General features: G+C 34.0%; 2 protein-coding genes across 4 annotated transcripts; one reads left to right on the plus strand and one right to left on the minus strand.

The window, feature by feature from the left end:
* The first annotated feature begins 3,803 nt into the window (after positions 1-3,803).
* Positions 3,804-13,096, plus strand: LOC111986545 (uncharacterized). Its single transcript, XM_065760010.1, is given in 9 exon segments — positions 3,804-4,984; positions 5,265-5,490; positions 5,854-5,921; positions 6,047-7,709; positions 7,811-7,863; positions 7,866-8,331; positions 8,433-8,602; positions 11,364-11,553; positions 11,645-13,096. Coding segments are annotated over 8 exon segments (3,408 nt in total). The 5' UTR covers positions 3,804-4,984; positions 5,265-5,339; the 3' UTR covers positions 12,292-13,096.
* Positions 13,097-15,173: 2,077 nt separating this feature from the next.
* LOC112011785 (uncharacterized) lies at positions 15,174-18,388 on the minus strand. 3 transcript variants are annotated; one of them, XM_065760030.1, is made up of 4 exons: positions 18,253-18,367; positions 15,933-15,993; positions 15,706-15,785; positions 15,174-15,605 (listed from the first exon to the last, which is right to left on the minus strand). In XM_065760030.1, exons 2-4 carry the CDS (start codon positions 15,984-15,986, stop codon positions 15,347-15,349), a joined length of 393 nt encoding a protein of 130 aa, XP_065616102.1. In that variant the 5' UTR covers positions 15,987-15,993; positions 18,253-18,367; the 3' UTR covers positions 15,174-15,346. The 3 variants fall into 3 exon arrangements, with proteins under 3 accessions (XP_065616102.1, XP_065616101.1, XP_023899892.2); XM_065760029.1 differs by lacking the exon at positions 15,933-15,993 and having other exon boundaries at positions 18,253-18,388; XM_024044124.2 differs by lacking the exon at positions 18,253-18,367 and having other exon boundaries at positions 15,892-15,971.
* Positions 18,389-20,945: the final 2,557 nt, after the last annotated feature.

Genomic DNA, 20,945 nt, shown 5'->3' on the forward strand with positions numbered 1-20,945 from the left:
ATGTTTTTCATTGTTGACATCTGATACGGCATGAAATTGTTGACATCTGATATGGCATGAAAAATACAGAGGTCAACAATGAAAAATTAATGCTTTACTAAAAATAATGAAAAATTAATGAAGCATGTCAAATTTCAACGAAAAAATATATATATGAAGTGTGTCATACCATATGTCACGAAAGAAAAAACATGATATTTATTGTTTGGATATTGGAAGGAGATTATGTTCAAATTAATCATGATGTAACTTTTTGTTATTAGTATTATATTTCTTGATATTATTTTGTTGGAAAAAGTACTATGATAATCCTACCATTCGGTTATATTGTTCTTTCTATGCTTCATGCGTGTAATTTGAAATTTTACAAAAATGCTAAATACAAAAAAGAGAGTATTGCCTATTAATAAATAGTTTTTATTTTAATTCAATTGTTATAATAGAAAATGAGAATTTGAACTCTAAATATTTCCTTTGAAAATATGAAAATAAGGTGCTAACCAATTCAGTACAAGACTATTAGTAATACATAGTTATATTATGTGTAACTTAAACTTAACTTATATATAGGATTGTATCAAATGTAAAGACTACTACTTTTTTTTTAAGTTAGGTGTTTAGACTCTTAAACATGGCGTACAATTAATTTATAATTCATGATACAAGTGGTTAATTAATTGTTCCAGTGCATAATATGAATAAAACTATAAACCAGCCATTTCACCACAAATCATGCACACATACAAGATGAATTGTTCACAAAGTGAAAACCCAAATAATAAAATCGCTCTAGAGCCTAGCTTAATTCACCAATCTATTATGAAGATAGTTGCAATATAATACAACTTACAAAACCTCCAATATATGTAATTGAACTTGTATATTATGTGCCCAAGCCCCCCACTCCTACTGCAAAAAGTTGAACTAGTCACTCTCTCTTCACAGAGAACCAATGTCGCAAATCAATCGCCAACTGCAAAGCAATCTCTTTGTTACTCCAAGACTACTTGAAGATATGCGATTGTTTCTGTGATTTCCAGCAATAAGCCAATAACACTCAATGATGAACTTAGTGTTTGGATGAAATTTCCTCTCAAAGAATTGGTCAATTTGGAGAGGGTAAACGTAAAGAGGCTACCAAGGATTTCTCAAGGGAAATATATAGTCTTAGCCTTCCTGTTGATTTTAGGGTTTTAATTTCATTCATATAGGTGCCACAATTAAGGCTTGATTGGCTATAAAAATATTCTAAAAAGGATAGTACATGAATTTCCTTAACAAACTTGCTCAACCTAATGTTTAGCGAGTTTTAAACTAATCTCTATGTAACTTCTTTTTTGAAAATTATCAATTTGCTCAAAAAGTCAATGAAGAAGTACCAATTCACTTGCTCAAATTTCGTGGTGATGCATTTTGGAGGGCTTTTATCTGGAATCCAAATCTTCTCTCTCACTTTTCCTAATCCACTCTATATACCACCAATAAATACTTGCCACGTGTTTATCTAATTAATTAAATACTACTATTAATTAATAACTGTAGTATTAATAAGTCAATAATAATAGTATTTAATTAATTAAGTGAACACGTGACAAGTATTTATTGATGGAGTATAAAGTAGAGCAGGAAAAGTGTGACAGAAAATTTAGACTTTTTTTTATCTAAACTTGATCCTTAATAACACTGTGCAATTACAACTAAAAATTTTCATGCGGAATTCGGTCAACACTAAAATCCTAATATTTTTACAAGGTTTAAGAGAAATGATTAGTAAGCAACATTACCAGTTATTTCTATAAAGGTTGATCTTAAACTTGAAGATAGGACACATTGCTTGAGTGGAAGGCACTTGTTATTGCACCAAATTTCAACCTTTTTAAACTTAACATATGGGGCGTGTTAAGTTTAAGATATACTTAGTATGCATTTGAGTACAGATTTTTTTCTACGCGTTTGCGTTTGGCATTTCTAAATAGTGGGACCCATGCTATAGTAGCAACGCGTTCAATGGAATGGCAGCAACTTTTTCATTAAGCACAACAACTTTTTCACTGGAATGACACTATTCAGTGGGTCCTATGCACTGTTCATGGGACCCACAAACCTTTTTATTCAACAGTTTTTTCATTAAAAATAGGTCCCACAGCACTATTTACACATTTAAAAATTATTTTGCTACACTGTTTTTAGTTTTCAGTAAAATAAACAGTATCCAAACGAACCCTTAATGCAGTTTTTTGCCATATTACATCCCTTAATATAAGCATTAGCATTGGAAGGTGTAAAACCTTCCAAATTGCTATTTTACTTTCTTAGAGGCCCAAAACATGGTTTTATCTAGGTTGCTATTGCTAAAAAATTATAGCAACTATGAAAAATTTTGCATATATACAAACAAAAATATATTATTTTATTTGGATTGTTTCCTAGGAAGAGATAGAAAATGAGTGGAAGAGAGAGAAAGGGTTGGGGAGGAAGAGAGAGAAATGAATAAATAAATGAATAAGGTTGAAAAATAAGAACTGAGATGTTTGATGAGTTATAAAATAAGATGTTAAAATAGATAAGCTTTTGAGTGTGTAAAATATGTATTTTTTTAGATACCCAAATACAAATGCTAACTTGAGTATTTTAACAAATCAATATTTGTATTAGGGCAAAATGGGTAAATATCCTTGATTTTAAAACTATGTAGCAAAATACATCCCTTTCTAAAGTATTTAGTAAAATGTCTTTGTTTTTTGTACTCGATTTTAACAAACTCAAGTTCCAGGTGAAACTCGATATTAGCAATGTCAAATGCATATTTTGCTAATGTTGAGTTCTACTCAAAAATACATATAAAACTCGATTTTGAAGATATCAAATTTTACACAAAACACTATTTTATTAAAATTGAGTTCTAAAACAGGAGCATTTTGCTAAATACTTTGAAAAGAGGGATATTTTGCTACATGATTTCAAAATTAAAGGTATTTACCAATTTTCCCTAATTAGGATTAAAAACATAATCTCATATCCTTTATGTTTATAATAGGTCAACATAATTATAGATTAACAGCTACCTTGTTTGGACAAATCTGGAGTCTTTTTAAAATTAAATTATATAGAAAGACAACAAAATAATGGTTTTTTCTAGATTAAAAAAAATTGAAAAAATTAATGGTTTTTTTTTTTTTTGACAATGTAACAAGTTTGTGTATATATATATATTTTAATAAAAGTTAGAATGTAACTAGTTTGTAACTTTGTGTGTGTGTGTATATATTAATAATAAGATAGAAACTAGCTTGTAATTTTGTATTTTAAATATTTGGTTTTGTGATAAAATGACAGATTCTATATTATTTTATTTCTACTTAGATTTTAAAAATGGATTTGGTTAACGTATATTTTTAAGGAACACATTAATCATCTATTTATAAAAAAATATTTTATATACAATTGAAAAAGTTGTCAAAAAAATTGATAATTTTTCATAAATTTTTTTAAAATTATTTACTAATATATGTCATAAAGACACACATTAATAAATTTATTTAAAATTTTACGATATACTAAATGTTAGCTAAAAAAAACAATTTTAAATAAGTATTAAAAAACATAATTAGCCCTCCCTGCCAAGTCTCTATATCATTTCCAATTTTTTCAACGCTCAAAAACTTTGATAAGAACTGCATAGCACACGTCAACTTTTGGACCAGTTCCTTTTGTACAATTGATTGTACCTACCTGCAGCAATGCAACACAAACAAAGTGCAAGCAAATAAATACCAGGAATTTTACAGTTCACACCCACACACAGATAGAGAAAGAGAGAGAAAATCCAAAGGGGGTGGTCGTGGCGTTGGTGGTGGTGTCTTTGATGATGGTTGAAAATGAAACTGAAGAAGCAGAGAAAATGGAGACAGACCAAACTTTTCTTACACACAAAGGTCACCATCAAAGTGCTCAGAAGAACTCTCTTTCTTAATGGGTCCCACACTAGCTATCTCTACCCCAACTGTCACGTATTCTTCCACTGTCAGCCAACAACATTGTAAAGCTTTCTCCTTTCTCTTTCACCACCTCACCACACCTCCACTTTTCTCAGTCTTTAATGGCTGCCCCATTTCAGAACAAAATTCTTACGTAAAAAAAAATAATGGGTCGGTGTTAGATAAGCATTTCAACCTCTCTTTTTTGGCTGTCACAAAGATACAAGGGAAAAAAAGTCTTTGTTTTTGGTATAATTTTGTTGAATTTTCATCTGGGTACTTTTAGAAAGTTTTGGTTTTCTTGGCTTCTCTCTTGGTGATTCAAGCTTTGACGCTTGGCGGAGAATTCAGAGAGTTTGGATTTTGAGTTTGGAATTTTTGAAAGTGAGTGATTTTGAGTGTTTCAAGTGGGTTCTATTTTTGGGGGGTCTTTGATGGTACATTGGAGAGACTTGCAGTTTTGACTTTCCAAGATATTTATTGTTGTTTTGGTAGCTGAAGCATTTGCATCGGATGAAGATTTTTTCAATTGGTTTTGGCAAAGATTGACTGTGCAATTTCCAGAATCATCAATCCAGTTGTATAGAAATCATCAAAGTTGGATTCAACTGTAGTGGTTGTGGGATTTGGGTTTGTGATCCTCAAGCTTTTGATCACATTTTTTCAGAGAGTTGGTAATTGAATTGTTCATTGAAATTTGAGGCTGAACTATTGAGGTTTGACCAATTTGGCATCAGTTAAAGTTGAGAGGATTAGTTATCTTAAATGGTCTTTTCTTTGAAGGGAAGGCCACAATACCGGGATTTTGAGCTTTGTGATGTGAGATGCTGTTTAAGGCTTGTAGATTAAAAAAGAAGGCTTTGATGCCTTGCCATCCAAAGAAAGCTTCATTAGCTTGAGCTTTACACTGTTGAAAGCTTGAGGGGTTGGAATTGGAATTTGTTCATCTTTTTTTTTCTCTGTTAGTCCAGCTAGATTGCTGTTCATCTAAGGGCTTTAAATTTGAGGTACTTATTTCTTTATGATCACAATTGTTTGCTTTTATTATATCAAATTAACAACTTGCTACTAATTAGTAAGATCTTTTTGCATTTCATATGTGGAAAACAAAATTTTTGTAGTTCTACCATGATTTGCAAGACCAATATAGTAAGTACTCCTATTTAAATCCGGTGTTTTGTTAACATTCAGCAACTGTGACCCTAGTGTTGAGAGGAGGAGATCGTTGATACTTCTGTCTAATAGACTTATGCTGCTTCTATATTATTTCTTTTTTCTATTTATCAGGTTTAATGTGGGTATTACTGGTGTGGAATTTTGATTGAACAAAGCCAAATTATATTCAAGAATCACTCATTCAACATGGGGAAGAGATCCCAGAGACGCCTTGTGCGGTATGAAAAAGACCAGTCAGGCTGTATGTGGGGCTTGATCAGTATCTTCGACTTCCGCCAGGGTCGCACTACTCGGAGGCTGCTTTCAGATAGGAAGCGTGGGAGCAGGCAAGCTGTTGGTAAGAATTCGGTTTATTATTCAGACTTTCAATAATAAAAACATAGATACAAACATGTATTTTATATGGAATGTTTCTGGTTTGGACAAAATGCTACTTGTAACATGCAAGCTTTTCCTATATTTATTTGTTAAAAAAAAATAAAAATTTAATGTTGTCCCCCATTTATTATTCATGCGTGATTTCTGGATTTGGATTCTTTAAGGTATTTTGCAAGACAATAGTCAATAGTTAACATGTCGATTTACATGTGTTTTCTTTCTGAATTAGGATTATAGGTTAATATGTTAGTAAATTTCAAGAAACTCTATTTTTAAAAAGGCATTGATCCTTATTTGTTGAAATTTCTATTCCTTTCTGCAGGTGCTGGATATTCAAAGAATAAGTTTGAGACGTTGACTGATTTAGATGAAGATAATCAAGGCACTCTTGTAAGTCTTGCCATTTAGTCTGATGGCCAAACTTAGTGTGAAGTTGGTTACTTTAATATGGTGCTATCTTGTGGAAATAGGTGATCGTGATATTGTTTCAATAATACTAAATTATAATGTTTCAGGATGGTGAAGACAGTACAACAGTATTAGTGACAACTGATGCTGGTAAGCCGAGTGTGAAGAAACTCATAGAAGAGGAGATGTTCAATGAACAAGACCTCAAGAAGGGCAATGGCAATGCTGAAGTAGAAATAAAACTGAGCAAGTCAGGACATGAAAGCCACATAAATACAGAGCACATAAAAACAAAAAAGGGTCGCAAGAAAAGCCGTGATATGGACAAGCAGGACTTGGATGCTGATAAAATCTTGGAAACGGAATGCTCTTGTAATCAGAACTCAGAGAAACAATCAATAGATAATGTTGGTATAGATGAAATAATGGAAGAGTTCTGTCACTGGATCCATCAAAAGAGTTTAAGTACTGTGAAGCATGACCAGGTTGATGAAGTTCAAGTGCAATCAAACCAGAAGCATTCTGATTTTGAGAAATTGAGCAAGACAATCAAAGAATTTATAAATCAGAAGTTTATAAATGCAAAACATCTCAAAGAAAATGGGAAAAACCTCCACTCCAAAGAACTCATTGGTGCACTTGAGATTTTATGTTCAGATGAGGAATTGCTTCTGAAACTAGTACAAGACCCGAACTCACTTTTGGCAAAACATGTTCTAAATTTGCAGGATTCCCAGGTAGGGAAAGGCAAAGAACCCAAGTCACTTCCAGAATCCAATATGTCAGAACTGGAGCTCAGTGGTTTAGGACAATCTGAGGAGCTTGTCAGTCGTAAGCAGCAGCGTAACTTTTTCAGGAGAAAGGTCAAGTCTCAGGAAAGAAACCCACTGAAACAGAATGCAAATTCTGAAACCCCAAATAGAATTGTTATTTTGAAGCCTGGACCAGCAGGCTTGCGAAATTCCAAAACTGAAAGTAGTCTTGGCTCTTCACCAGAACTTGTTGGAGAGAAAGGATTGACTGAGAGAGTTGGTGCACATTTTTTTCTTGCTGAAATTAAGAGAAAGCTGAAAAGTGCCATGGGAAAGGAATGGCATGGAATCTCTACTACTGCTGTTTCTGGTAATTTTCCTCATAAGCTTCAAAGTTTGAGAGATGGTGAGACACGGACTGATAAGGAAAATGCAAGAAGAAATTCTCCAGGTAAAGATCATTTCTATATGGAAAGAGTTGTCAGACCTGCTGTTGATGTCAAGAAAGGAGACAAGACTGGAAAACTGAAAGATGCTGAAATAAGTAAGGAACATCAAATTGATGGTTATCCCAAGCAAAGGGCATCTAATATCTACATTGAAGCCAAGAAACATCTGTGTGAGATGCTGAGCATAGGGGAAGAAGGTGTAGATTGTTCAAGCAAACAAACTCCTAAAACCCTAGGGAGAATTCTCTCTCTTCCTGAGTATAACTCGACTCCTGTTGGCAGTCCTGCAAGGGACTGGGAGGATAAATTTGTAACTGCACAGATGAGGTTTTCTGCCTGTGGAAAAACTAGGAAGGTCAATTCAAATACACAGTCTCCCAAAAGAGAAAACAATGCCAGCCCTTTAGGTCGTGCAGCACAAAACTTAGAGAGTGAATCGTCCATTTCTGACAGCCCTGATGATAAAGTACAAGCTGTTAACTCAAATCCAAGTATATCAGATGATATTTTTCATGATAATGGAGTGGAAGAAATTGTTGTTTCTGCTGATGATGAGATAAGTCCTGAAGGTATTTTTTTTTTCAACTGTCCAATTTATTGTGAGTAGCATTTTCATATTTATTTTAGCTTTTTGGATTCTTTAGTGCTTATTCATTCATTACTTCTGCAGGAGTTGTCAAGACTGTAGAAGTGACTGTGACTGAAATTGTAGTACAGGAAGAGATAATCAAATTGATGGTTATCCCAAGCAAAGGGCATCTAATATCTACATTGAAGCCAAGAAACATCTGTGTGAGATGCTGAGCATAGGGGAAGAAGGTGTAGATTGTTCAAGCAAACAAACTCCTAAAACCCTAGGGAGAATTCTCTCTCTTCCTGAGTATAACTCGACTCCTGTTGGCAGTCCTGCAAGGGACTGGGAGGATAAATTTGTAACTGCACAGATGAGGTTTTCTGCCTGTGGAAAAACTAGGAAGCTCAATTCAAATACACAGTCTCCCAAAAGAGAAAACAATGCCAGCCCTTTAGGTCGTGCAGCACACAACTTAGAGAGTGAATCGTCCATTTCTGACAGCCGTGATGATAAAATACAAGCTGTTAACTCAAATCCAAGTATATCAGATGATATTTTTCATGTTAATGGAGTGGAAGAAATTGTTGTTTCTGCTGATGATGAGATAAGTCCTGAAGGTATTTTTTTCCTCAACTGTCCAAATTATTGTGAGTAGCATTTTCATACTTATTTTAGCTTTTTGGATTCTTTAGTGCTTATTCATTCATTACTTCTGCAGGAGTTGTCAAGACTGTAGAAGTGACTGTGACTGAAATTGTAGTACAGGTTGAGATTAGTGTCTTGGATGCTCATCCTGATCCAAGTGACTCTTCAATTACCAGAGATGACGAAAATGCTGATATGTCTGAAATTTGTGATGATAAAGGATATAGCGAAAGCTTGAAACAGGTAATAGCTCTTAGGTACCATCCTTTTCCTAGGAATTGCAGGCATGGATTTTAAATTCCTATGATATTGTTGAAATGCAGTGCTCATTTTTCTAAAACTATTGGATCTCTAGTTACTAAAGAACTCAAAATCTTCATAAACGAGAGGAGTACATGCCCTTAGTAAAAACCGAGATTCATAATTCCAAGCTCTATAACTCATCACTGCCACCAGTATTACCAGCTCTACATCTCAATATCATAAATGCCATACTAGTGGCTGTTTTGGTTATGCCACTGGAATGAAAAATTTCAGTACGTTGCATACTAGTGTACTGTTTCAGGATATAATGTGTGTTTATATGTTAAATTTTAATTTATTAGCTAAGTGTAGCTGTCAAATTTGGCCTGTATATAACTAATAAAAGTATAAAACTATCTAGGTTAACCTTTAAAGTAAAAACAAAAAATGTATCCATTGTCCTCAGGTGGCCACCTCTTCCATTAATGTTACAACCACCACTTCCCAGTAGTCTCACCTCTTTTGTCCACTATTACCTCATATTGCTAATCTAATACGTGCAGACGATCTTACCCATCTACTTCTGGCTTCTAGCCTATTATTTAGTGTTACTTGTTCTACATAAAATAGCAAGAAAAGTTACTAGTGGCAATGCACTTTGTATGACTGTTTTCATACAGCTTTAAATGAAGCACTGAAGAAGAAAGATAAGAGTCTCAAGATTGCAACCAGATAAGTAATGACACGTGCTGGGGAAAAGCTCTAAAAAAGTGCAAAAAAAGGCCATGGCTTCTGTGTACATTGTGCTGTAATGGAGAGGGGAGAATTCCTTATCAAATACAATGGATAAGGTAATCAAATGAATGTACATGTGGCTGGTGTGTGGTGTCTCAGGTCTTGTTCTACTAGTTTCGTTGGGGGGGAATTTTGGCTTTAGGCCTAGGATCTATAGGGAGTAATTTGTACAATTTGCTTCATTGTGTTATAAATGTAGTTGATAGGCGGTTGAAAATCAATTTGGAATTGCACTATTTTGTTTACATTTATATTTTGAATCAGATTATTACATTTTGATTAAAGTGAAAGAGTACATCCAACTTTTTTTTTTCTTTTTGAAAAGAACATGACTTATTTCGACGTTTATTAACCGTTGATAAATGTGTAACACTTTTGTCAAGTCAATCTATATATATGAATAGTTTGCTTTATTTACAAACGACTTATATGAACGTCTTCTTAGCGAGATTGAGATCAAGCTCACACTCAATCCTACCATATCATTCATATTTCTTGGGGGGTGAGGAAGCCACATCATTCCATTGTCCATTAATGATTTGCCACCAAAATATTCACGTACTCAGTTATTATTTATTTGGGTCTAGTTCATGTATGTCCTAAAGTTATATATTAATTATATATTGTAATAAACTTTTTATGAGAAATTGAAAAAATTGTATTAAAAGTTAGCAATCTTTTAATTATCCATTAATGATTTGCCACAATAAAATTCATGTACTCAGCTATTATTTATTTAGGTCTATTTAATATATGTCTTCAAATTATACATTACTTACTTATTATAGCAAATTATTTATGAGAATTTTAAAAATTTGTAACAAAATTTAATTACTATTTTTCATAAATTTTTTTTAAAATGGTTTACTGGCTTTATGTGATACGATGGTTTCCATATATATATATATATAATTTTTTTTTTTTTTTTTTTTTTGGGTATTTCATGTTCCATTCCTTACATTTAAACTAGTTTTAATATAAATGACAGACGTGTTCAGAGATGATAAATTCCATTTGTGCTTTGCCTTTGTGGCAAAGGCCAGGGGTGATGATATACTTGCAGCTGGTTGATTTGTCTGCAGTTTTTGACCTTTTTCCAAAGAGCATTAGGAACATAATGATGCATTTTGCAAGAACAAAGTAATTAGAAATACAAACAAAGGGCTGATAAGACTTGATGGTGAGAGATACTAAAAAGGGAGAACTTTTAATAACTTGGATCAATAATTCATAAAGATAGAGAGATTGAAGAGGATGTGGCTCATAGGATAAGAGTAGGGTGGTCATTGGGTGGATGACATGGAGAAGTGCATTAGGTGTATTGTGTAATCATAGAATATTTAATAAGTTAAAGAGAAAATTTATAAGACTGCTATACAGCCATCTATGCTTCATGGTATCGAACATTGGGCTGTTAAGAAGCAAAATATTCATAAAATGAGTGTAGTCGAAATGAGAATGTTAAGATGGATAATTAGAAATACACAAAATGATTTGAAATGAAGAAATCTGCTTAAAGATAGTGGTGAAAGGATGAGAGAGATTCACTTGAAATGGTTTGGTCATGTTTAGAAGAGAGAAATTAATGCACTAATATGAAAGAGTGTGTTGATCTAAGTTGAGGAAACAAAAAAATGTAATAGGGAAGACCCAAAATAACATTAGTGGAAGTAATAAAAAAGGACTTATCAATTAAGGAAGTAATAGAGAATATGACTTCAAATAGAATATAATGGAGGAAAAGAATTCATGTGACCGACCCTAACTAATTTGCTAAGGATTCATAGCCGACCCCAAAAATTTAGGATTAAGGCTTCTTGTTGTTGTTGTTTTAATGTATTAAAAGCAGAGCCAAAAGACAACAAAAAAAACTCTATAATTTGTCATCCCTCTGTGTTTTTCTTTTATGGATTTGTCCTCCATATCTATAATTTTATCCTAACAACTATTTTTGTTCTTCTCCCAGGAATCATTTGAAGAGAAAGAAGTGCCATCTTCTCTGCTAGAGTCCCCTTCTGACTCCTTAATCAACAAGAAAAATGAAAATCTGGAAATTTGTGTTGTCGATGTACCAGAGCGGCCAAGTCCTATATCTGTTCTTGAGCCACTATTCCCAGAGGACGACATCAGCCCTACAAAGTCCATATCCCAACCTGGTAGGCAGTCATTTTGAAATTTTAATGACTTGAAACATTCACAATTCATTTTGGGTATAAGGCTAATGTCAATTTATTCACAATTCTTCAGTCAGGCTACCAGTGCAACCAATACAGATTCAATATGAAGAAAATGACTCTTCAGCTGCTAATCAATTTAACGGTGGAAAAACTTGTCTAGAAGAAAATGAACTTATGTTTGAATATGTAAAAGCAGTCCTGCAAGCATCTGGCTTGAACTGGGATGAATTCTGTGTGAAATATCATACTTCAGACCAGCTCCTTGACCCATCATTGTTTCACGAGGGTGAGTTCTTTCCCAACCAGCTCTGCTACGACCAGAAGCTCCTCTTTGACTGTATTGATGAAGTTCTCCAGGATGTTTGTTGGCACCATTGTAGTTTCTTCTCTTGGGTGTCATTCATAAAGCCTAGCATAAAGCCAGCTCCAAACATGAAAAATGCTATTCGTGAGGTTTGGGAAGGGATATATTGGCATCTCCTTCCTCTGCCTCTGCCTCATACTTTGGACCAAATTGTCAGAAAAGACATGTCAAGGATGGGAACATGGATGGATCTTCGTTTTGATACTGATGCTATTGGTGTTGAGATGGGTGAAGCCATTCTCGAAGATTTAATGGAAGATGCCATATTAAGCTGTATAAATGAAAATCCAGATAGTGTGCATCCTGTCCTTCCAGCTGAGTTGGAGGAAGATGGAAGTAGCATCAACTTGTAAAAGAAAATTGACTTCTTTCCATCCATGCCATAAATTGACCGACCTAGTGTTGAGGCAGTCAGAAAGCACAATGTTTCTTGTTCATCAGGGAAACGGGTGACATTCACCATTTGGGAGGGACTTTGAACATCCCTTGGATGGACGGTTTGACACGGCTTCTTCTAACTTGCGTATTGAAATGTTGTAGATATCTTACACTCTTCGACATTATAGAACCGTGGCTTTTGGGCCCTTGTAGGTGAAAATCATCAAAACAAAGAATCCTTCCTGGATTGGGGATCAGAAAATCCAGTTTGCAAGCGCTGCCTGCAAGAATACAAATAATGCCTGTTTTCTATGGCAACTTTCAAGTGAGTACCAGTATGAAATCTGGGTCAGTGTGCATTTTCCCAATAATGATAAAGGTGTTCTTGCTGTAGATTTTGTAGAATATGATGTGATAATTTAGTCTAGGGTGTATTCGTTAGTGTGTTTGATTCCATTTATTCTTCTGTGTGTTCACTTTTCTTTGTTTTGAGGGCGTGTTTCTTTATTTTATTTGTTTTGTTGCTGTATTTTCCAAGGTGGTGTGATTTGTTACTAATTCTGTAGCATAGAAGGAAAATAAAGTAGCTTCACAATAGGAGTGTTTTGCTATACAAAGTGAGTGTTATGCGATGGATTACTGATTTCAAAACAAGAAAAATATGATATACTTGTACCAGCCGTTATTGGTAGTTCTGAAAGACCAGCAAAATTTCTGGTCACTCATCTGTAATTTGAGATTATATTTTCGCTAGAAGTAATTTGAGATTATTATGTTCTACTGTCTTTAATATATAAGCAAATACAACAACTACAAATGTAGTCCTTAATCTAATGTTATTGTGTTACTCGATGAGACTATGACCAGAGTTAACCCCAAGTTGTAAGTTTGGATGGATATTTTAGAATAAGGGGCTTTAAGCAGGACTAGAATTGAGTTTACGGAGAGCAAGTTCAATAAACAAAGAAATAGGGTAAAAAAAATTATTTAAAAAAAAAATCTTAGATCATTAACTCATAAGAAAGGCTGCACTTGGGTTGGTTTTAAGGGATTTTACAACCTAACATGACCCCATCAGAATAAGAAACCACCAACACAAACCAATTTACAGGTTCTAAACTAACCTATCCAAATCAACCCCATGGTGATTGGGTTTGTCGGCTTACCTTTTAAACTATTATTTTGACTAAAACGTCTAAAGGCTCAAGATTTTGTGAGAATGTGAGATACCAAATAATATTGTAGGAGGGATGTGGCATATGGATTACAGAGTGAAATGAAATGCACCGATTAAAACTTGATAAATGTAATAAAATATGTAAGCATTACATCGATTTGGTTCAAGTTCAATGGGTCTCAACTAAATTACACGGACATGTCATTTGGGGACATCCAACAGGTGTGTTCAATGGATTTAAAGGATGTGTCGTAAATCTGAAGGTCTCAAGTTTCATTCACCACACTATTGATCCATCAAATTTGCGAGATATCTCATAGATAGGAAATGAAATAATCTAGCCAAAAGCTAAGATACTACTTTCTTATATTGAAAAAAATAAATGAATAAACTTAGTTTTAACAAAAAAAACCAACTCAATATACACCCACCCAACCCAAGTAAAACAAATTCATTGCCTTTAGATTGGATTGGGTCTGAGTTATCAAGTTCTATGCACACACTTAATCAAGATGATGGTGTAATCATTTTAAAAAAAAAAAAATCTAAAATTTGTGTAAGACCTATTATGATATGGTACAAATTGTTGATCTATTAAGAAGCTATATGTTCTTGAAACAAGCACAACCAAAATGAGAACATTATGATGGACAAATAGGTATTCTAGGAAAGATGAGATCAAGAGTGAAAACATAAGCTCATGGTGAAGATGGTTCCTCTTAAGGAAAAGATGAAGAAGAATCGCTTAAAATGATTTGGCATATGCAATTGAAAGTAATCAATGCAATGTTGAGAAAGAGTAAATTAATTAATTTTGATTAAATTAAAAAGAGATCAATAAAAGCCTAAAATGCTAGTATGATTAGGGAGGGAATAAATAGTATGATTTTTTTTTTTTCATTTAAAAAAAAAATTGAGAGTTGGGGGAGGGAGGATTTGAACCATGAATATCTCTGTTGAAAATGCTAAGAGATTTCAATTAAATTATAAGACTCTCAGCTATATAATATGATTTTATATGGTGATAAAATGATGGAAAAATACATGTGATCCATTCAATTAGTTATTAAACTATATCCACGCCTAATTTGATTGGGATTAAGGTTATCTGAGTTGAGTTTATTCTTTAGCATTACTTAAAAAATTTCACCATATTGGAAGGCCACAATTTCGGAGAACCTATTAGGCTTTTTGGACCGCTTGGAGGCAAAGATCGTTTTTAAAAGGGTAAGGCTTCTGTCCAATGGCCAGTGGCCACTGGACCCGTTAGGATACGGACACGTATCCGCATCGCAACGTGTTCAGTGATCACTGGCACTGGACACAAGCAGCTCCCATTTTAAAAAACTATGTCATGTTTACAAAAGGAACCTATTAAGACATATAAAATCTATATACAGCTAGTGGTGACTCCATAGTATAAAGACAAATTTTTTTTTTTTTTCAGAATTTATAGAAAGCATGTAAACTTTTACACAATGTTTTCGAGTGACCAAGTTTAGCCTAGAAAATCTCCTAAAGAAAAAATTTAGCCTAGAAATATTTAAACTCCTTGGAACCCATCAGGGCTCTGCAAAATCTTTAAGCTACATATCCATCAGCGTGAATTCAAAGCATTGTTAAGAAGATGAATGTGGAGTACAACTTAAGCTCCCACAATCATGTTACTAGGCATGTGCAAAGCAAAAGTTAACACCTCTAATGAATATTTTATATAAAATTAATTCAATAGAATCAAATCTTCCACAGGAAGAGTATATGTGACATTCCCCCCCAAAAAAAAAAAAAAAGCATATGTGACAGATAACAAAAGAGACAGAACCCTCAAGGACTCCACAGACACAGAAAAATAGTTACTTATATTTTTTATTTGCCTGTGAACATACAGTCATAGGAGCTCTTGCTCGCTTCTTGTCAAATGCACTTGTTCTACTGTCTAAATCATCATCATCCTCATTATCACCTCCATCTCTAGCAGATGGAGTATATTCCTTGGCAATAATAGCAGCTTTTCTTTTTCCAGTGTTTAACTTAGCACGGAGTTTCCTTTCAAGTGGGTCATTTGAAGGTCCGAATTTGGCTTGGCGTGAGACCTTTGCACCCAATCCAAGCCTACAGGAAAATGTGAAGGATTTTGGTGAACAACTTACAATTTCCCATCAACATTAATAGCTATAAGAGATAGCAAAGATGATTATACACTTATACTGACCTATAAGGTTGACCCTCTGATTCTACTTCTGGCAGTTCATTCTCTGCAGCTTTGGTCATATTATTAACCCATTGTTCAGCCTGCATAATAGTAGATTGTATTTGTCATGCCCAAAAAAGTCATCTTGTACATAGGTTGGAGAATTGACAATAACAGCAAAAGTGGAGAATGTATTGTACTTAGGACCTGTCCTGTGTACATAATTACCGGCCCTATTGTATCCATACTTTTGTGTTTATTCTATGGACGTGAAAGATAACCCAAATACTCCATATGACCATTGGCTCTCTAGATAAGAAAAATAAGGAGTATATTAGCCCACATAAACCTAATGGCTTTATTGACACCCAATGCATGCTGAACTCTAAATATAAGATATAACGATACTAATTACTTTGATTGTACTTTGTGTTAGTGTCTCTCATGCATTTTATAGCCTCTGGTTACCCATTGGGAGAAAGCACAAGTTATAAATAAATAAATAAAATGAAGACCTGATAAGAAACCACCTGATCAAGCAGAAAGCATAGAAGAGTTCTACAAGCCCAACATTTTAGGACTTCAAAAATGTAGTAATTACTACTTTGGCACAAAATTCCCACCAAATCAGTTTGAAGTAACCTCCTCCAACACATTATATGACAAATAAATAGACTCCAAGAATAGCACAATTGGCTGGAGACCTCACCTCATGAAGTGAAGATTACTAATCTGAGTCTTCCCTACCCCTTCCCCTTAGGACCAAAAACTTATCCAAAAAAAATATATGTGGTGATTAAACGACCATCCGCATTTATTTTAATCATATGACCCATTAAGCTTAAATAAGTCAGCATGACCATTACATAGTGTTAGAATTTTAGTTGGCTAATATCCGTGAGTGTATTTAGAATAAGTGTTGCTATTTTTGGTTCAATAACATAAAGTCTGAAGCAGCTTAAAGTAAAATTTGTTTATCCACAATAGTTTTTCAATCAAAGCTCCCCTCAAGGTATGGGCCAGTGGAACCACCCCTAAGGGGCAAACCCCGAATGCCTAAACACCCCCACTAAGTAGGCATCAGGTAAATCACGAAATGCCTTAGCTAGGAGTCAACTCAAAACCCTGTTTTTGGCCTGCTTAAAAGCAATTGAGGCCCCTTGCTTAAGCCATTAAAGCCTGCTCAAGCAAGCCCTTAAGTTTTTGAATTCCACAAAGTGTGTAAAGGAAGCAACTGGAAGCCTTTTGTTTTAAGCGAGCCAAAGTGACTAATTTGAAATCCTTTAAATGCATGCAGTGGGGTAGTTGAGTGCTGTGGGCTAGCATGAAAACAAAAAGAAAAGGGCTAGAGGTTGGTTGTGCAGAAAAAACTAAGAGAAGAGATTCTTCAAGCTGGCTGCTGCCATTTGGAGAAAGCACCAAGAGAGCAAAACCAAATCTTTAGAGCTTCAGCCATTTCATTTTTCCAGCTGAGAGAAAGAAAGAGAGAGAGCTTTTGAGAGCCAAAAAAAAAAAAAATTTCTCTCCGTCGTCTTATTATATTCTTGATCTTGAGCATTCTTTTAGACTCAATAAATTAAGCAAATATCACAGAACTCATTTATTTACCCCACCTATATTTCAATCTCATTGTGAGCAAAGTGAGGTTGAAACCACAGAGCTATAATCCAGTGGGGTTCACAAAGGAAAACCTTCAAAAGGTCCTTAGAGTGACAGAGGTTCTGGAAAAGAAGAGACAACTACACAAGGATTCCGGAGAATTTGGGAGTACTGCAGTAGGAAGGCAAGCAGGGAGTTTGCAGAGGTTGTGTAGGTCTAGGCTAGGCAAAGGTTTCGTAAGTCGCTGACCACGTAACTATTCCTTTATAGTGATTTTCGATGTGACTGTCTTTGTCCACGTAGTGATTTTTCCATTGGAAAGTTTTTCCTTTGGTTTTCCACTTCATGACCATTCTATGTGTCACCAATTTCTTTTTTTGAAACGGTTAGAAATCTCTATTCTACTACTGAACCCCTACCCTCACCCTCAACCCCTAGGTATTACCTAGGGAGGTACCATCAGACCTATTGGGTCATTGGCATGTCTCACCAATTTCTTATGTGGTATTTATTTATCTGTGGTATATATGTATAATCTGCTGAGTTAGTATATTGTGAATATATATACATATCTTGTTAAGTTATAGATTATTATTTTGTGTGATTAACTATTAAATCACTTATTATTGTTAATCACCAAGAGATCTGAACATTAATCCGTTTAGGATTTTCCACATAGGTATGGACCATATGGTAATAAAAAATACACATAGATAATCATTTGAGTTGTCACGTAGTGGTTTTTGCGCTTTCCTAAATGTTTACTATAACTACTTTAAATTTCTACAAATATTTTGCATGAGCTAATTAAACATAAGATTTATACTAGAGAGGAGGGAAGGAAGACAAATTGCCACACTAGAATATTCACCACAGTATGCAATTTAAAGAAGCAAATCCATGAATCAACTATGTAATCAATAACATCACTTGTTCATTGTTAGGATTTCAAAAATAAGGAATAGTTACCAATTTCAATCCCATATCCCGCTTAACAATTTGTGGAAGGCCAATTTTTTGTGGTGTCTCTTTAGTGCCCATTGGCAACTTCTTGGCCAGCCTCCAAAATTAATGTTCAAAGTCACCTGGAAAGAGTCATCTATTATACAACGTGTAGCAAAAACATAAGCAACAAAGAAGAGACAACTACACAAGGATTCCGGAGAATTTGGGAGTACTGCAGTAGGAAGGCAAGCAGGGAGTTTGCAGAGGTTGTGTAGGTCTAGGCTAGGCAAAGGTTTCGTAAGTCGCTGACCACGTAACTATTCCTTTATAGTGATTTTCGATGTGACTGTCTTTGTCCACGTAGTGATTTTTCCATTGGAAAGTTTTTCCTTTGGTTTTCCACTTCATGACCATTCTATGTGTCACCAATTTCTTTTTTTGAAACGGTTAGAAATCTCTATTCTACTACTGAACCCCTACCCTCACCCTCAACCCCTAGGTATTACCTAGGGAGGTACCATCAGACCTATTGGGTCATTGGCATGTCTCACCAATTTCTTATGTGGTATTTATTTATCTGTGGTATATATGTATAATCTGCTGAGTTAGTATATTGTGAATATATATACATATCTTGTTAAGTTATAGATTATTATTTTGTGTGATTAACTATTAAATCACTTATTATTGTTAATCACCAAGAGATCTGAACATTAATCTGTTTAGGATTTTCCACATAGGTATGGACCATATGGTAATAAAAAATACACATAGATAATCATTTGAGTTGTCACGTAGTGGTTTTTGCGCTTTCCTAAATGTTTACTATAACTACTTTAAATTTCTACAAATATTTTGCATGAGCTAATTAAACATAAGATTTATACTAGAGAGGAGGGAAGGAAGACAAATTGCCACACTAGAATATTCACCACAGTAAGCAATTTAAAGAAGCAAATCCATGAATCAACTATGTAATCAATAACATCACTTGTTCATTGTTAGGATTTCAAAAATAAGGAATAGTTACCAATTTCAATCCCATATCCCGCTTAACAATTTGTGGAAGGCCAATTTTTTGTGGTGTCTCTTTAGTGCCCATTGGCAACTTCTTGGCCAGCCTCCAAAATTAATGTTCAAAGTCACCTGGAAAGAGTCATCTATTATACAACGTGTAGCAAAAACATAAGCAACGATAATTTGATGGTTGGGGCAAGGGGGATTTGAACCCTCGATGACTCCATTGAAAATACTAGGATTGCCAACTAGTTGAGTTACAAGGTCTTATTCTAAATGAATGAGGATAATATTCAATTCGCCTGAAATGAATGAAACATTGACTTGGGTGTGCAATAGAGCATGATGTTTTTTTCCAACAAACGTAAAATCCAAAGTTAACAAGGAAAAACGTTGGGGCTTTGTTCATACACTACATATAGGTTTATCGAATCAAGTTTTCTTCAAATGTACAAAAGACCCCTTTAAAAATGATTAATCTATATATCACAGCCAAGCTAATATCAATGAAGATGCTAACCGCGCCATAACTATATCTTATACTGAAGTATTATTACAGCCAACAAACTTTCTCATAGTCAATTTCTCAAACACTTGGTGTGCACGTAAACTCAAAAACAACGAATACACATATATATACACACACAATTTACATATATGAATTGTGTCAAGGCGTAGGAAAGAAGAGAACCTGAAGAAAGTGTTTTTTGTTATCAATTCACAGTTTGGGCGTTGTACTTGTGGTGCTGCTTGTCCAGACTCTGTTTGGGCATAAACCTTCGAAAGTGTTTGTAGTTAACGCTGTCACTGACACTTATGTAAGTTGTGATTAATGAGCAAATTTGATATTTTTAAAAATTATGCAAGTGTCGGCCCAAAACGTTAAGGTTGTTTTTAACTTTTTTTGCATTTTACACATTTTTTTTAACATCATCATTCTAATATACTAATATATATATATATATATTAAAAAATAATGCTAAACAATATTGGTTTAAAAACAAATTAAAAATCCATTGCCTTTTTGGATAAAGTAAAGTAATCTAACTTTAAACGAAATTTTGATTAATTTAGATTTGATATTATCTAAATAAATTATATTTAAATTAAGTATGTTCCTCTTATTAGTTTTCTGTAAATTCTCTAATTTGATTTTTATTTATTAGATTAAATTAAAGATTACTCTCTTAAAGTTTAGCGTAATTTGATTTTGCCCACTAAAGTTTTAAAATTTAAATTCGCACTCCTAATGTAAGATATCATTTATATTTGTTCTCTTTCATCCATGTATTGTGCCTAGCTGTCCGTTAGTGTCCCTTGAGACTTAGGTGAGCTAACGATCCAACGAATATATCAATTTAATTATGCTACATCAATTAAATAGCTTTGAAAAAATCTTTAAAATCTAAAAAATTATATAAATTAAAAATAAATAATAAAATAACTAGAAAATAATAGAAAACTTATTTAGATCTAATCATCTCTCACTCACCTAGGCTCTTATCTCTTTATGCTTTCTGATATTTTGATATAGGAATAAGAATTGTGAATTGACGAGTGGGGTTTGTTTGGAAGTGACTTAAAGGCTTGAGGATTGGAGAAAGGGCTCCATTTAGCTGCATATTGGGCAAGGTTTCCATTTAGCTTTGGAAAAATCAAATCAAATCAACAATCCCCTTCTTGTACACTTGTTAAATGAC

This window comes from Quercus suber, unplaced genomic scaffold, assembly GCF_002906115.3.
Source record: "Quercus suber isolate HL8 unplaced genomic scaffold, Cork oak 2.0 scaffold_350, whole genome shotgun sequence".
NCBI lineage: Eukaryota > Viridiplantae > Streptophyta > Magnoliopsida > Fagales > Fagaceae > Quercus > Quercus suber.

Excerpts from the sequence above, each read along its gene's own strand:
- LOC112011785 (XM_065760029.1), bottom strand. The coding sequence starts at position 18,324 with ATGGGCACTAAAGAGACACCACAAAAAATTGGCCTTCCACAAATTGTT. Across the intron at positions 15,786-18,252 it reads GGGATATGGGATTGAAATTG|GCTGAACAATGGGTTAATAA; the intron begins GTAACTATTCCT and ends ACTATTATGCAG. Across the intron at positions 15,606-15,705 it reads TCAGAGGGTCAACCTTATAG|GCTTGGATTGGGTGCAAAGG; the intron begins GTCAGTATAAGT and ends ATTTTCCTGTAG.